The sequence below is a fragment of the Phasianus colchicus genome, chromosome 2, assembly GCF_987193195.1.
Source record: "Phasianus colchicus chromosome 2, bPhaCol1.hap1.1, whole genome shotgun sequence".
Classification (NCBI taxonomy): Eukaryota; Metazoa; Chordata; class Aves; order Galliformes; family Phasianidae; genus Phasianus; species Phasianus colchicus.
Genome location: NC_143437.1, coordinates 36015534 through 36032030, shown reverse-complemented (window position 1 = coordinate 36032030; position 16497 = coordinate 36015534). Strand labels below are relative to the sequence as shown.

Genomic DNA, 16497 nt, shown 5'->3' with positions numbered 1-16497 from the left:
CAGAATAGTTCTCTTCCAAGAGTTAAGAAGTTTCCATAATTTTTTTCATCCCTAACAAGCCAAATTAGAAAAAATTCCTTTTTTCAAAGCAGTTCTTCTTGACTTTAGAGCATTGTGAGTTTTGTTGTGGATTGCATCAAGACTGCAAATTTGAAGGTCTCATGTTCAATTCAGTTGGGCTCACACCTTCATTTTAGGGTAGTGTGATATGATACACATGGAAGAATACCTTAGTTGTTTTCCCCAAAGTCTATTCTACACTACTGGCCTAAGAGGAATAGTACTCCAGGTTCTGCTACAGGTTAGGCTCTGTTAAGTGGCCAGATTAAAACATTTTAATCTGCTTTTCCTTGGTCCTCTGAGCCGAAGTATGATTAATCACTGCGTTTTTTAACCAGCTATTGTCTACCTCATGGTCTTTGCAGTAACCATTCAAGGAGCTGGCAGAGATGTCAAGATAGACTAATACATAATCTCTTTGTTTGTAGGAGAGGTTAGGTTTCATCAGTCAGTTTGATGGCACCAGGTACATTAAAATGTGTTTCTTATCTGTATAAAGTCTTTGCAGTCAGTTACTGAATCATATCTGTGTCAGCACTTCAATCCTATTGGCATGAAAGTAAAAGCTCTACATTTTTTACTGCACTTTTATGTTGAGAATGTTGTATTTTTTCTCAGGAGTCACTTTTTTTTTCACAAGAGAAATTCCTTAACAAAAAAAAAGTTATTTCAATAGTTTAGTAACTGAGTCAAAGAATAAAACTTAGAACAATTGCTCTAGAAGAGTTTTCCAGAAAACAGCTTTAAAGTTTTCTACTCTTGATATCTTAAGGGCATCTAGTACTTGATATTTTTGTGGAGATTTTTAAAAATTACTTGTAAAGGTTTTATTATTATTATAAACATATCAACTCTACCCCAAACTAACCTACATAAAATACTTTGATGTGCAAAATGCATTTTATTTATCTGATAAAAAGCACTTAGGAATATAAAGGATATTGGCCTCAGCTTTGCTGTATGTTATAAGGTACAGTATATCTGTAGAAAAAAATTATTTTGGGTTTCATGCAATACATTTTCAAGCTATAGAAGTAATATCTGCTTGAGTTTATCATGGTAGTTTTTGTGAGCAGCTCTAGTATCTCAGACATATAACATTCCAGCCTTCTCACTATGCTTGCATTTGTCATGTCTTAGCACTTGCTAGTGAACTGTAAGGCTAATAAGCCCAAATGGAGCCAGTAAGAAATTAATCTGTCTGTTACAGATACTTCAGACAAAATTATTAATGTTCATTGTTAGGAAAGTGGCTGCCCTTCTCAATGGACTGAATGATGACAGAAATTCTCTGAGGCTTGATAAGATTTTGACCAGGCTGGATTTTGGTCTAGAAAGTACATATAGCTAATCTGTCTTTTGGGTTTGTAGGGGTTCTTTTTTCCTGTATACCTGCCAAAGTGTAACTTGCTTATTTATCTCTTTGTCTCATAGATTGTCTTTAAACTTAATCACAGTTTGTATATGTTTTCTCACAATAATTATGAGGTAGAGGGAATTTAAGGGTACATTTACTATGATGGAAAGAAGAAACTATTTCTTTTGTTACAGGGAATGCTTATTAGACTTTGAATCTTTATATGTAGTAGTATTTGAGACACTAATTGTTGGGCTTTGTGAGTGACTACCTATTCATTCACTTGTACACTTTTAAGTAAGCAATCCTTGGCTTAGTTATATTTTATGTTCCCTACATACTTTATTCTTGTTGGGGCTGTTCAGAAAGTAATCCTTTCTGAAATAATGAAAGAAATATCTGAACTAAATTTAATTGACCTTATGAACATGTATTTGTACAGATACCCATTATGAGCACTCTTAGTGTGCACTTATAGAATCTGCCTTGGACCTGATATTGAGTCTAATAACTGCTAATAACTCCACTCTTCAGATTGCTATAAGGAATTAAGCAACTCTCTGGTTGACTGAGAAGATTAGTTTTGTATGACTATGTCCTTATAAAGGCAAAAACAAGAAATGTCTTGGGAAAAGAAACAGCATGCCAAAAATGCCAAAGGTGTAGTGCTGATGCTATCTTTCCTATTGAAAAAATATGCTCCCTTTAAGCCAAAATTGACATGATCTGGGACAGGGCTTGATAGCAAATGAAACTGTCAGTTTATTGAAAGCAAGTGAGTTGGAAAAGCTGAAAAGTATGAAATTAGACTATTAGAGCATCAGCCTTGCAGAAGCATCTTAACACACTGCAAACAATATGAACAATTCCTATCACACTTCAACTGCACCACCTGGCTTCTCCAAGAGCATGCTGTGCGCCTTTTCATAGAATTGTAGAATATTCTGAGTTGGAAGGGACCCACAAGTATCAACTCCAACTCCTGAATCCACACAGCACTACTCAAGATTCAAGTCTTATGTCTGAGAACTTTTTCCAACTTTTTCTCACCTTCTTGAACTCTGGCAGTTCACTGCTGTGACACCTGCCTTACCCTAGGGTGCCTCTTAAAGTGCTTGATCGTCCTCTTGGTGATGAACCTAATCTCCAACCTGACCCTGTTTGACTCCCGTAGCACTTCTTTCTCTCACCCAATCTCAGAACTTGCCTGGAGTTGCTGTCCCATTTCAGAGTACTTAGTTGCACTTGAGAGCACTGATTCCATAAAGTGACCTTCTATCACTGAAGGTATTAGTTGCATGCAACTGTTTTAACTAGAAACGGGTCTTCAAAACAATATATCAATCTATGCACATGCCTGCCTTTGCCTAAGGGTCATAATCTCTCACGCACAGAGGAGCACCCACCTTCCTCAGACTCCTCTTTCCATGGCTTCCCTCAGGGAAAACAAGGTCTTGTCAATTGAATTCTCATCCTAGGACTGTCTTGTCAACTGTTTCAAACATTTTGAGTGCTTTGTTCTCTACAGAGGCAGAACAGCAGTGTCACTTTGACCTGGAGCCTGTAAGTATATCACTGTCTACAATTTCTTCCCAATTTGTGACTGTTGGAAGGCTCACAGATTCATAGCCCTTGTGTTGTTTTCTCCAAACATCACCTTCCCTCTTGCCAAATTGAAAAAGATCTGTTAAGATTTTCATGAGATGATAACAATTGACCATAGCTGAATATTTAAGCCAGTCTTCCTAATATTACAACTTAAGTTCTCGCAAGTTTTGCACCTCTTTGTCTTGGATTACCTTGCCATCTCCACACTGATAATAGTTCTGCTGAAGTCAGGGGAAAGTAGTATAGAACAGGTCTGAGCAAGATGACGTTACTGCTCTCTACAATTACTTGAAAGGAAGCTGTGGCAAGGCAGGGATCTCTTCTTCCAGGACAAGAGATAATGGCCTTAAGTTGTGCCAGGAGAGGTTCAGATTGGATATTAGGTAAAACTTCTCGCAAAAAGTGGTCAGGCAGTGGAACAAGCTGCCTGTGGAGATGGAGTCACCATCCCTGGAGGTGTTCAAGAACATGTAGATGTAATATTTAGGGACATGTCTCAGTGGGCAGTATTGGTGGTAGGTAGACAGACTAGATGATCTCAGAGGTATTTTCTAATGTTAAGGATGCTATGATGATATGTAGGAATTTACCATAGTGATAACCAGGTCTTAACCTGTCTTGAGTTGACAGAAGCAAGGTGGTTTTGCCTAAATGTTGTAAATTTTATCTACAAGATGATGAAGAATCCTTCAGGAGCAGGACAGAATATCTAATGTATATTTTTTTAATTGCCAATGGCAATTAAATATTATTTTCCAACTGAATTGAGATAATTGTCCTTATCTCAAAAGGCAATGTTTCTTGCAGTTTAAATGATCTTGATATTAACATCAAAACAAATCCTTTTGCTCTTCTAGGAGGATTTAGGTTAAATTCAATAAAATCATAGTTTAGTTCAATGGTCAGTCTTTGGAAAATATATGTGCACACTGCAGCTGGTTCACAGTGCTGTAGAAGGTTAATAATTGTCTCTATATTTCACCAATGTGTTGACTTCTTAGAATTTAGATATATATCTTTAAATACGTACAGTTTTATGTGCTTCTAGTTTTTACTTAGTCATAATCTAGCTTCCTGAATATAAGACTTTATTGTGCTACATTTACATTTCTAATGACATTTTTTGCTGAGGAAGTATATCTATAGACTGTATTGGTTTCAGTGAGGCTTTATCCAACCACTTGAATCTTCATGCAGGATCAGGGCCAGGTGGCAGTGAACTATCCCAAACCCACACAATGAGTCAGTGATATGGTTGGAACTGGAACCAAGTGGCTGCTAGCTCTCAGCTTTGTCTGAAGTGTATTAGGGGATAATGCTTTTCATCTTCTCCATTCCCACTGTGATAAATAAATATACTTAAACTACAAGGAATTTCACAAAGACTCCCAAAAACTTCAGTTCCGCAGCTATATTTGAGAGACCAGGGCCTCTTACATAATCTTAGAAAAATGGATAGCACAAGCTTTAAGGCTGTTGGTCTTTTTTTTTTTTTTGGCAAGTGCAGTTTAAGTAACAGAGAAATTAAGACCATCTCCTTCACTGGCTGTCACTGTTAAATTTTGTTCTTTCAAGGCAAGGCAGCATTTCTTCAAACATCTATTAATTCTAATAAACCCAGCAGATTTAGAGATGTATACTGACAATGGCACTCAATAGGACTTGCTTTCCAGAAAATAACTCGTCACTGTATTATCACAAGTTCCAGTCCATACAAGGATTCTTGTTTTGAATGAACATTAGACCCAGAGGGGGAGCCAAGCCATCTTGTGAGCTGGTGTGTTAGGCAAGCAGTGAGCAATCTGTTCTTTGTTAATGCAACAAAGACTGGAACTAGAGATTCCCTGATATTTCCTGAGAGTAACATCTGGATCTGTGTGAACTGGTTTAGTAAATATTTTTGTATATTTCACATGCTGTCACTTGCATGATGAATAGTTTGAATACCTGCATATATTATGTTGCTTCTATAAAAACAATGATCTTGATAACTGTAGTAGTGCTTCTACATTCCCTAGGATTTGATACTAATTTAACCCCAAGTAATATTTCATTTTCTTATTTAAGTTATGCCTACCGGTGATGGAAGTCAGTTATAGCTGTATTTCAAAAAGAGGAAATGATATGATATGTAAGCTTTATTTCTGTAAGAGTGGTTTTTGATAGCTTTGAATGTGTCTGACTGTTCTGAAGAGATCATGAGAAGATCAGTGTTACAAATGCTCTTCCTCATTCAGATGTATGTAGAAATGAATCAGAAGAAAAGGTGGTGTTTTAGGGGAAAGAAAAAGTCTTTGACTTTCATTGCATACTGTATAATTCCCATAAGCTTCTATTTAAAACTGTCACTGTATTTTGGCTGTTGCTTTTATTCAATCTATTTAAATACGTTTTAAGGTGAATTACTTGTCATTTGACATTTCTGTTCTATGTTATGCTGCAACAATCTGACTGACTTGCAGTCAGGTCAGAAATGCTACAAGTTGAAAATAAGAGGTTTCAAAGCCTTTTATTTTTTCTTCCACCTGTGGAAGTTTAGGTCTTCCTCCCTTAATAAAATATACCGTTATCAAATGAAGAGAGCAGCGTGCTAGAAAAGAACTGAAGTTTAAATTAAATTTTGAAAGTATAAATTTGAAACTTAAAAGAATGAGGTGTGTCTGGTGAATCTAGATGAAGGAGAGATGAATGCAAAGGCAGTTTTTGTAATGTGCTTAGCAGACCCAGCTGGAGTCATATTTTCAAAAATCTGGCCCTTACCGCACACACAAAAAATATTTTAAAATAATAGCAACATGAAGTCTGATTCTCACACTGCCCTGTGTAGCCTCAGTGAAATAGCAGACATGCAAGTGGTCTGGAGATGAACCGCAAGGAACCAGCCAAAGATATATCATTTCTTCAATATCATTTTACTGTTGGTTATTTTTCATGGTTGGATAATGATGAAAAAGTGGAGTAAGTGCTATCCAAAGTCTATACTGTTGGCAAGAGCAAACCAATATAGGATTTACGTTCTTATTTTCTGCTTTCCTATTTATAAATAATGGTCTCATCTCTCATAAAAAATAAAAATTACACATCTCACACCGTTTAATGCCATCATAAAGAAAGGGTTTATGTAAGTCTTTGAAGCTCAGAGAATTCATAACTTAAGTCTGCATTAGTGTTTCAATAACCATGTGTGTTTGTAAGACTGATCTCCAAAATGAGTAAAAATGTTTGAGAAACATTTTATGGTGTGCCGTTGAGCCTACCAGACTGATTTTGGCAGACTCCCAGTCTGAATGCAGACTTCTGTCTTTTGGGGCTCGTTCCCTATGTGGATAACTGAAAGGACATTTATCTCATCGACAATGTAGCGTTTTGTGGTATTTCATAAGCCCTAATTTGGTACTGTTTACCAAGTCAGGAAACACTCATGAATGACACCCTCGCATCTGGAACCTGCTCCTCTCTTTGCACCCAAGTGCTTTCATATATGCTTTGCTGCTCACCCTCAATTGTGGAGAGAAAAAAATGCGTGCAGTGATATGCACCACCTTGTTTGTAAACAGGATGGTTTTTAAGAACGATACTGGAATTTTTCAGTGTGCGTTTTTATTTAAAGCTAGAGAGCAAAGACTGGAAATGTCAATTAAGCTGCTTTGTCATTTTAAATACAAACATCGGTTAAAGGGAAGAAAATTTGGTGAGAGCCTTTTTTTTTTTTTTTTTTTTAACTGCAGTTGAGGTACTGAGGTCAGGACGGATTGAAGAGAGATTTAAAAATAATTGTGAAAAGTAGTTTTCTTAGCATTATTTGGCTTGAATGTTCTGAAGGCTGGTCTTCATGCCTACCAGGGTACTTTAAATCCTGCTAGATTTCAACATTAAACTATCGTAAGTACTGATTACTTTTGTAACTAGCATTTAATATGCCATTGATTATGCCTGATCTTTTAAGTACCAGAGCCTCGTGGTATGGCAAGAACAGCCAGGAATTGCAAGTGCTATTTTGTAGAGCCTATTAATGAAGATATAGGGAATAAAATTGTCCATTTTTCATCTTTAGACTTAATTTTTTTAATTTATATGCTGTGCTGTCTTTGGAAATCATTTTGGTCTAGGGGAATGTTTATAAATTGTGTCTTGTTTCAGAGTTAAAGAGGCAGAGGAAGTCTGCAGACAGAAAAAGGGGAAATCACTATACAATATAAGACCAAAACATGACTCTGGAATTGTAAGTAAAAAATTGTAGCTATATTTCTTTTACCATTGTTCATTCTACCTTTTTCTCCTTTTCTTCTATAGACATCTTACTCTTGATATACTTCTTGTTCTGTTTGGCTTTTATTTTTTTAAGAGGTGCTAGATTAAGCAACTTGAATGTTGTCTGTTAATGTTACTCCATAAAAGAGATGTAGAACAAGCAAAAGTAGTGTGTTATTGCTCTATCCTGCCAATATCTGCATCACAATCTTGGTGTGGGAGGCACCTAGATGGGAGGAAAAACAGTTAAAGTCTTCAAGCTTATTCAGCCTCAAATTACTCTTTTCTAAAGTTACAATATGTAAAGAAGGTTCAGAATAGCATGCATTTTGCAAATTGTCAGGTACTAGTAGCTTCTGTTCCACTGATCTTTTAGTTTTCTTTAAAATAGTTTTCTTTAAAAAAGTTTTCTTTAAAATAGCAGCTCTTGAAAAAGATGATACTGTGTTTTGTCTGTTCTGAAAATAGATGAGTAAGTGTAATGATGGTAGTCTTGTCAATTCATTATTATGAGACTTAGAGGTAGATCTGAATACCAGGATCCTGGTTTATTTGGCAATGCAGAGACTCCCAATGATACTGAAAATTTGATAGAGAGAAAAGGAATGTAAATAAATTATTTCACAAGTTTACTGCAGTTTACTTCAGTTCTGGTTTTGAAGGGATATTTTTGTGAATTCAGTTCTAGAGTATGTATAATTTAATGTTAACCTATGCATTTGTGTGATTTACACATGTGAATTCATCATCTTGCTGATTTTTTTTTTCATTTTCATATTTATTATTTTTCAGAAAGCCAAGATAAGTATGAAAATCTGACAGAAGAAAAGCAAAAGCCATTGTTACCTGGTTACCAAAACTCAGCATGTCTGTGGGTGGGGTGTGAGGGGGAAGGAAACTACATTATCCTGATCATTTGCTTTCTGGACCTTTTGAATTCACTTTTTGTTCTCTGGAGTTTTCCACCAATTGATGTGTTAATGTACCTTCATGAATGAGTGTAAACACTTTAATGGAGTGCCCGGCAATAGACTAGATATTGACTTGAAACACCTTCCCTGTATTCAGTATCTCCTTTACCACTCAAAGATGATATTTTGTAAAGTGTATGGTATACTACAAATAGGCCAAGTCAGCATGCATAAAAACGGTATCTGCATCAGTACTGAACATGCTGAAAATTGCATTAAGTTGAACTTCATAAGAATACTACTTGATAGAGTAAAACGTTTCCGTTCCTACAGGCAACATCTGTCTGAAGCAGATACTTCATGACACTGCACTTAGATTAGGGAAAGAAATGTTACTCCTAGTGAATTGTTTGTATCTGTTTCATGTTGGCATATGTAGTTTGTATTTTGAATCGTTAAGTGCTGCTTATACAGTATAATCAATGCTTTCCCAACTTGTTTGGTTGCCCTCCATGGCTAAATATTTGTGGAACAAGATGTTTACTGTAACTATGTTTAAAATCAATAAGGCAACATACTTTTACAACTTTTACTTCATCTTTTGCCAGATAGTGAATGCCAGGTGGTAATGGGGGTCAGAAATCCAGTATTTAAAAAAAAAAAAGGGGGGGGGGAGGCAGGGAGCAAGACAATACAGAAAAGCACAGAAGTACTATAGAGAGAATATGAGAGAGATTTGGCTGTTATAGTTTGTTAACATATAAAGCAGCTAATAATTTTACATGAACTTTAGAAAGCATAGTATAGATTTAACTGCTGATAAGTCAGACAGGCTTTTGGCCACATGTAAATGACTTCTCTTTTGGAATTAGCTTTACAGTTACTTTAAAATTCCTTTAGAGAGCCGCTAAATATGCACATGGGGACTGACGTTTATGAAAAACAGTAGCCAATTCTAGTGACAGACACGGACTACCAACTAATTGACATTAATTTCACACTTAGCATAGTTGCAGGGTTTTTCTCCAGGTTTTTTGTGTCCCTAGCTAGGAGATTAATGATTGAAATCTATGACACACGCTTTATTTCTATTTGCAATCTAGAATTGATTGTATCAGCCTTTATCTGCTCAACCAATAACAACTCTTTCCTCCAGTCATGATTAAATAGCACCAAAACAATCCGCCTGATTGATAACATTCTGCTTTCAAGGCTCACATTTCCTGAAAGCAACCAGAGTTTGATACTGAGTTGGAGGCACATGCTTCATTCAGCCTTGCTCCCTGACAGGCACTGGAGTAAAAAGCAAATGAAGTCTAACCTGTGTGTTATTCCCTGTCTAATCTAGCATATCATCAGACATTCCTACCTGTCCAGAAGCTACTATACTATACAGGTGTCATAAAAGAAAGTGTGAAATATGACCTCAGGAATCTGTTATTCTTCACTTATACCAAGCACTAGAAAAGATGGGTTTTTTTTTCACTATGTGAAAAGTAAAGTCTCCTGTTGCTGACAAACCTATTTGAAATTCTGTAGTCGTAATAATTTCTGTCAGGGATATAAATTACTGAGATGGAGTTCTAAAACTTTGTGTTGATGGGAGTAACATTACTATTTGGGGGAGTGAGAAGAGATTATTTGTTGTTACAACTAACTTATGGAAAAAAAAAAAAACCTTTAAAAAATAAAGCTATTTTAATGGCACTGATTCAAATCCATGTTTGTATTTATGTAAACAGTAGTCTTTTCCTCTTAACTTTGCTCCTAAGTGCAAGAATACAGTAGCATGTTTTCATTTGTAGCCTTCCTGTTCAGTACCTACAGTATGTATATTATACTAAATGAAATAATAGATCATCTAACAAAGATCACTATGTGCAATACTGTATTTAGTGTTTCTATTTCAATTTTTTTTAGAATGTTAATTTATATGAAAATAAAAGGAATAATAACAAAATAGTTGCCTTCTCTCTTCACTCTCATGCTGTGCTGTAGTTTTAAGTTTTAACAACCATGCACTAAGTGCCACTTCTCATCAGGAAACTAATGTGAAGGAATCGGTGGAAATGGGACTTTTGACTGCACAGTACCAGTAACTCCTCCTTATGTGGATATAATACCTCTTCCCAAGTGAGAATAGTGAGGAGCTTTGGTGTTCTTTACCCAGTCAGACTCACTTATTGTGCTTGTGCATGCCTCCAGTAGTGCATTAGGCTTAGCTGGTTCACATACATCTCTTTACTGCTGTGGAGGTGATTTGATACCTGTGAGGAGCCTAACTGTTCTTACTAGAAGTGCACCTGTCACCTGTTCTTATTAGTGCTGCCTATGTTACATGCCTACTAAATTGCTATTATTGCAAAAATATGTGTTCAAAAATATTCTTTGCATATTATGTCTTTTATATATGTAAAACGGTGTATATATTGTAATCATATACTCATTTGAGTTGGAAGGGACTTCTGTAGGCCACCTAGTCCAACTCCCCTGCAATGAACAGGGACACCTACAGCTACATCAGGTTGCTCAAAGCACCATCCAGCCTGACCCACAGCATGCGTGGAATCCCAATGTAAGTCTCACCATGACTTTTTTCAGTGTCACATAGCACTTTGTCAGAATTCAAGACTAACATTATTTTGCTTGCTTTTAGAAAGTGGAAAGTCCCTTTAGGTCCCTCTCTCCCTATTTACTTGAGTAGCAAACATGCTACACTTGCTGAGCCTTTGCTGCCATCATATATCACTCATAGTTGCTTGAATTGCAGCAGCTCAATAAGGACTTGTATACCTAAGCAGCAGATGTAACTTAATTGAGTACAAGAAGAAAGATTCTCCTTTCAAGAGGATCTAAGATTTGTGGTGTTCTGCTTTGCAAATTAAACCTTTCAGAGGGACAGTACTTAGTCACAGTTGTTGTGACGCAGCAGTGGTTGGCTTTGTAAAGAATTTCCAAAAGTCAGTTAAGTATTAACCAGCAGTGACACTGGGAATGTGACTAGTCACATCTTCCATAGGTTGTCATCTTTTCTTGTCTGATTTTTTAAGTGATCAGTTTAAAAGTTGAAAGCAGCTTTTCGAGAGAAGATATAGCAAGTCTCTGCATTGCTATTATTTTGCTACGTACTCTAGGCTAATAAGCAGGGCTCTGTTTATGCCTGCTCCCTTATATCAGTTACATAAGTTATGTCAATTTTGAACTGTTATCAACAGAGTAAGTGAAAACTGACAGAGCTGAATTCTTCTGAAGACAATATGAAATGATCAGAAAAGGAAAAAGACAAAACAATGCCCAACATCCTTCAGGTCAGTACCCATCAATCAAATAGGATTCACATTACAGAATGGGTGTTACAGGCTATTCCCTTGATGATGGCAGATCTGTCTTTATCTGATAAACATTCATTCAACCTACTTGTAAAGGCATCTAAGGGTAAGCTCACTATCTCAAAAGTGTGGTGTCTTTCTGAGGATAAAAAGTCTGTTAAATGTAAATTCTGTTTGGTTTTGTTTTTTTCAGCTGCAGCTGAAATTTAAGCTCTTAGAAACCAAGAGTCTTCATGTATTCTTCATGTATCACTCATCACAGACTGGGGACTTGCTGAGTCAGCAGTTCCACAGCAATAGAACTTTACGTTTGCTGTTCCCCTCCTTTCCCTGTCCCACAACACCAGTCGCATTTAAGAGAGATTGGGTCTGTCTGACCAAGTGCCTCTTCCATCTACCCAGGGTGACTCACCTGCTCCTGGACTGTTTTCACAAGAGGGAGTTCATTGGATTACCACATAAACTTCTAGTATGCTTCAGCAGCAAGGCGGGAAGAGGCTGAGAGAGCTTACCAAGCTGGAACACAGACAGAAGTTCAGTTGGGTGCTGGGCAGTTAAGCTACAAGCTAAGTAAAAACACTGGCCAAGAGACGGGCAAAAATGAGAGTGGGCTGCTGGAGGATGTGGCTGTCTGAGCTCATTTTGAACCAAGTGACTGAGGCATTTGCAAGATGGCGCATCTGCATCATCAGGAGTTGAGCTCAGTGATCCATAGGGGTCCATTCCAAATGGGGTGACTCTATGATTCTAACATCTGAGCAGAGAGCTCTGACCATACTTAGTGAAAGCACAGTAGAATTCTCAAAACAACAAAAAAAGAAAATAAGAACAACAGAAAAAACCAACTGGTTACTTAAAAAAATATATATCTTTGCTGAATTGTGAGAATTTGGTCAAGAGCTTGGGAGATGAGGAGAGGAGGTTTGTACTTATGTCAGTTACAGTGTCATAATGAAGGTAGCCCCCCTTGTTAAGTGTAGTCTGTGCACTCCTGTTTCTCTCAATATCCATGACAGACATCTATTCTGATGGAGGCTCACTTCTCATTGTAAGAAATCCCTTTCCTAGCTAAAGTTTTCCTTTGTGGTGTTTGTTTGTTTATTTTTGCAACAATCTTTTCTTTGGGTTGGAAAAACAGCAACAAAGATACTACTCTACACTTTGAGGTGCATACACTGTACTATACTCATTCAAGAGCTGATAGCCAGGGCTCAAACTCACCTATATCTTAACAGACATTTATTTCCATGCGTAGGTTGGTGACTTTTATGTAAGGATTTACCTACATTTTAAGCAAAAACGCTGATGATAGCTGCTTCTCTGAATGTAAATGCCAGCAGTTCAGCTGATGGTGGAACTTTGGTTGCCTTCCTGTCATTAACCAAAAAAGCCAGTGGTAGTGTAGGGGATTAGTAGGGAAGTGTGTAGGGGTAAAGTAGCTAGGCTTCCCCAAGCTGTCAGGGCAATCCATTTACCTGTATCTCATATGGTCAGAAGGAAACTGGAAAACAGACTGATTAAAAAGCAGCTGGACACAAGGTGTTGAAGCAAAGCCTGTACATCTGGATGCCATATAACCCTAGAGTAGCTTTATTATTTAATCTATAATTTAATAGTAGACCTATAAAATAATTACATTATACTTAAAGTATTTCTTCTTTTTTTTTTTTTGTTTTCATTTATAAAACAAGAATTAAATACAGTTTTAACCATTACAAGCTCAACTCAGTTTTTACATAAACATAGCTCCTAGAAGGAACTTTAAGCTGCAGCATAGTCATATTGCAAACTGATGAAAACCCCAGGCAGGGCATAGCTTAAAGATTCTTGCACATTATTCCTAACTGAAGTTACCACGGTGCTTTTCTCTCTCTCTCATCCAAAATGAATGACTTTCAGTTTGTTTCTTTCAAGTGGAGACTGAGATCACTGGAGTCATAATAGATTAGTTTTCTCCACTTTGCCCCACACCCACACTGACACTATCAAGCCTGGAATGAACACTTTCAGGGGTTGGCATGATGCTGTTAGTATAGCAATGCCAGCTTCTGAAAAACAACTGTGAGGGGTCTCCCTCTGCATTTCTGAAAGATCACAGAAGAGAATACATAACTGTTCACTTAATAGGGCTAACACACCTGACCAACCTCATCCTGCCCGTGCCAATCCCCATAAACCGCTTGGTGAGCTCTTGTGGAGCTCAGTCCCAAAAGCCTCTTAGAGCAGCCCGTCTCACATAATATGGCACTGAACTCTTGGTTGGCCAGAGTCCTAAACACATTAACCCCTTGAAGTGGCTGCACGTAAGGAATCTGGAAGGAAAGGGTTTGCACAGCAAGCTCTTATCAGCAGATGCAGATCCTGAACTCTAAGACATGCATCGGGGAGTCAACTTGTCAATTAGTAAGCTTCAGGTGACTGAGCATGTATGGGCTTTGGTTTGGGGGAAGGGGCTGGTTTGTTTTTAGACATCTTATGATCTTAATGCAGCTGGTACTAATACAGATCAGAACTGGAACAAACAGGATACACAGGACATGCTAAACTCCACCAAGTGAATAACAACAAAGTATGATCAAAATGAACTGCAAAGTGTTCACCACCATGGATTATGTAGAACCCAAACACTCAGTGGGCCACCAGTGCCACGGTAATTAGCACTGGCTCTCTCTCCCTGCTCATACAACTGCGTCCTATTCCACAGCACTGACTGATGGTTTCGTCCTTTAACATCAACACTTTTTCCTGGTTTCCAATCACAGGAGAGATGTCACTTCCAGCACCTGATGACGCTGAACAATAAGGCAGCTTTTGCATTCGGTCCAGCAATTACCAAATTTTGTTCTTCGTGCGACAGTGCTTTTATACCTTAAGTGAAACACTACTAGTGTTCTCAGCTCCTCTCCAATTACCTTCCACCTTCTCCAGTCTGAGCAGGCATAAATATAAGGTAATAAATGGATGTTGTCCTTTTTGGAGTAAGAAACAAGCACAGATCTAACACATTAACGTACCGAAAGCCCAGTTAAAATGCATCCATTTTAAGCCAGGCAGCTGACCTAGCAACCAAGTCTCTTACCACATTTTAATCTCCGACATATTCTGTCACAAGAAAAATATACATGGCTAGGTCTATAATACTTTAAGCAGCTGTTTACTATAGCTAAGTTACAAAACAAACACTGCTGCAGAGACCACATGTTCGGTATATTCCAGCCACAACAACTTAAGAATCCTCCTTCAGGCTGCTGATGTGATCACGGCGGCTGATCTGATGTTTCGCCCTCTCCCCTTCAGCTCTTATCTGCAGTTCAGACCACAAACTTGGAACAGTTTGTCATTGCACAACGAGAGGTATCTCAAGAAGCCGAGCCTCATCAGAGAGTCTCTTTTTGTTACTCTTTGTAGCTCTCCCTGGTCTGCCTCACCCAGATTTGGGAAGAACCCAGCATATCGTGGTGACAGCAGCAAGCTCCGGAACAGCTTAGTGGGAAGGCATCTCATCTGGTGGAGGGGGCTGGAGTGTAGGGCAGACGGCTTTACTCCACACAGTGGAAACATTTAACGTTGCATTCAGCCAACTGGCCACTTAGATGCACTCAACTTCAGGAGCCTGCTCCACCCTGTAAGATTCAACTGTCAGATGATACCAGACATAAAATGAACCTGATGATCAAGTGCATAACATAGCCCATTCCAGTAGGCACGTGACAAGGAGCCTTTCCTTGCTGGAGAGATGTTTCCCGAAATGAAAACAAACAGGGAAAAAAGAAAAAAAAACAAGAAAATAGGCAGTCTGCCCAATGGAGAGGAGATGCAGCGGGAAGTCTGATGGGGACAACAGGACAACAGCAAACAGCAGCCACACAGCTGTTCTTACATCTTGCCTGAGTTGTTCAGATTCACGGACATGCACCGGCACTGCTTCACCTTCTGAATTTTCTTGAGTCGGAATGGTGGGTCCAGCTCGGGGCACTCCAGCTGCACAGTCGAGGAGGTCACCTTGTGTGGCTTGCAGAAAGCACAGGACTGGAAGGACTCCTCCTCCTTCTTCACATGCCGCGGTATGTAGAAGGAGTTGCACTGCCCATAGCAGAAGCGGTTGATGATGGTGCGGCTTATGCAGCCCTCCTCACTGACAGTCTGTCGCAAGGGCTGCGTCTTGCACCAGTCGCTCTTGAGGTACTTCCGTTCGGTGACCACAAGGGCCTCCTGGCTGGAGGCCAGCACCTCCTTGTTCAGCTGCTGCCTCCGCTCCGAGTTGTTGCTGCTGCTGTCCTTGTAGGGGGATGGGATCGCCCCCGCCGGGCGGTTCTTCCTGCTGTCTGCTACTCTAGCCAGTGCTGCCATCAAACAGATGGACACGGCAAATTTCCAAATCATCCTGCAATGGCAATACAAGTAGCTGTTAGAAGAGACGCGATTTCAAACCACAAAGTGCTGAACTTAACACATGCTTTTAGAAGAAATGGAGACCTTACTGCCTTTGTAATCCCAACACTTTTCCTAAGAGATTAAGTATATTCTAGGGCGAGCATTTATCACAAAGAGGTCAGGCCCTGTTGAAATGCCCCTCTCCTCTTTCCCCCATAGGAAAGCTAATGCTTTGATCACTGCACCACTGACTTTGCAGAAGCTTCAGCCAGAAAGGTTTCCTTCTTTTCTGTGAAATCCTGGGCCAAACAGCTGGGCAAATTCCTGGCTAGGAAAGGCTCAGCAGACTTCTGCCAACTCAGTGACAGCTCATCTGTGGAGGCTGGGGAGAGGGAAGGGAATAGTATGCTACACAAAGTGAACTCCCATTTGCCTCTTCAGATCTAAAGTCCCCACCTAGCCTCGTTCCAGGCAGAGCAGTGAGACATGTCCAAAACTATATTTTTATCATTTTGAATTGCTTCTGGTGTTTCTCGGGGCTTACAGTACATACAGCCCTTCATATACTGCCTTTGTGGGAGGCCGAAAACTTGATAGATTTATTCTT

General features: G+C 38.7%; 2 protein-coding genes across 5 annotated transcripts in view; one reads left to right on the top strand and one right to left on the bottom strand.

The window, feature by feature from the left end:
- FMN2 (formin 2) overlaps positions 1-9510 on the top strand; it is a 147655-nt gene extending 138145 nt beyond the window's left edge. For all 3 annotated transcript variants that reach the window (XM_090135380.1, XM_090135379.1, XM_031592358.2), the window contains 2 exons: positions 7166-7247; positions 8069-9510. In XM_090135380.1, coding sequence (XP_089991506.1) covers positions 7166-7247; positions 8069-8095 — 109 coding nt within the window. In that variant the 3' untranslated portion in view covers positions 8096-9510. The remainder of the gene's footprint in view (positions 1-7165; positions 7248-8068) is intronic.
- A 3575-nt stretch (positions 9511-13085) lies between these two features.
- The window catches only part of GREM2 (gremlin 2, DAN family BMP antagonist), a 41886-nt gene continuing 38474 nt past the window's right edge, over positions 13086-16497 (bottom strand). Inside the window, exons 2-3 of one of the 2 annotated variants that reach the window (XM_090135381.1) lie at positions 15397-15900; positions 13086-15139 (exon numbers count right to left, since the gene is read on the bottom strand). In XM_090135381.1, coding sequence (XP_089991507.1) covers positions 15106-15139; positions 15397-15899 — 537 coding nt within the window. In that variant the 5' untranslated portion in view covers position 15900 and the 3' untranslated portion in view covers positions 13086-15105. Of the gene's footprint in view, positions 15901-16497 lie in introns of both variants that reach the window. The other variant, XM_031592372.2, reaches the window with a different exon arrangement.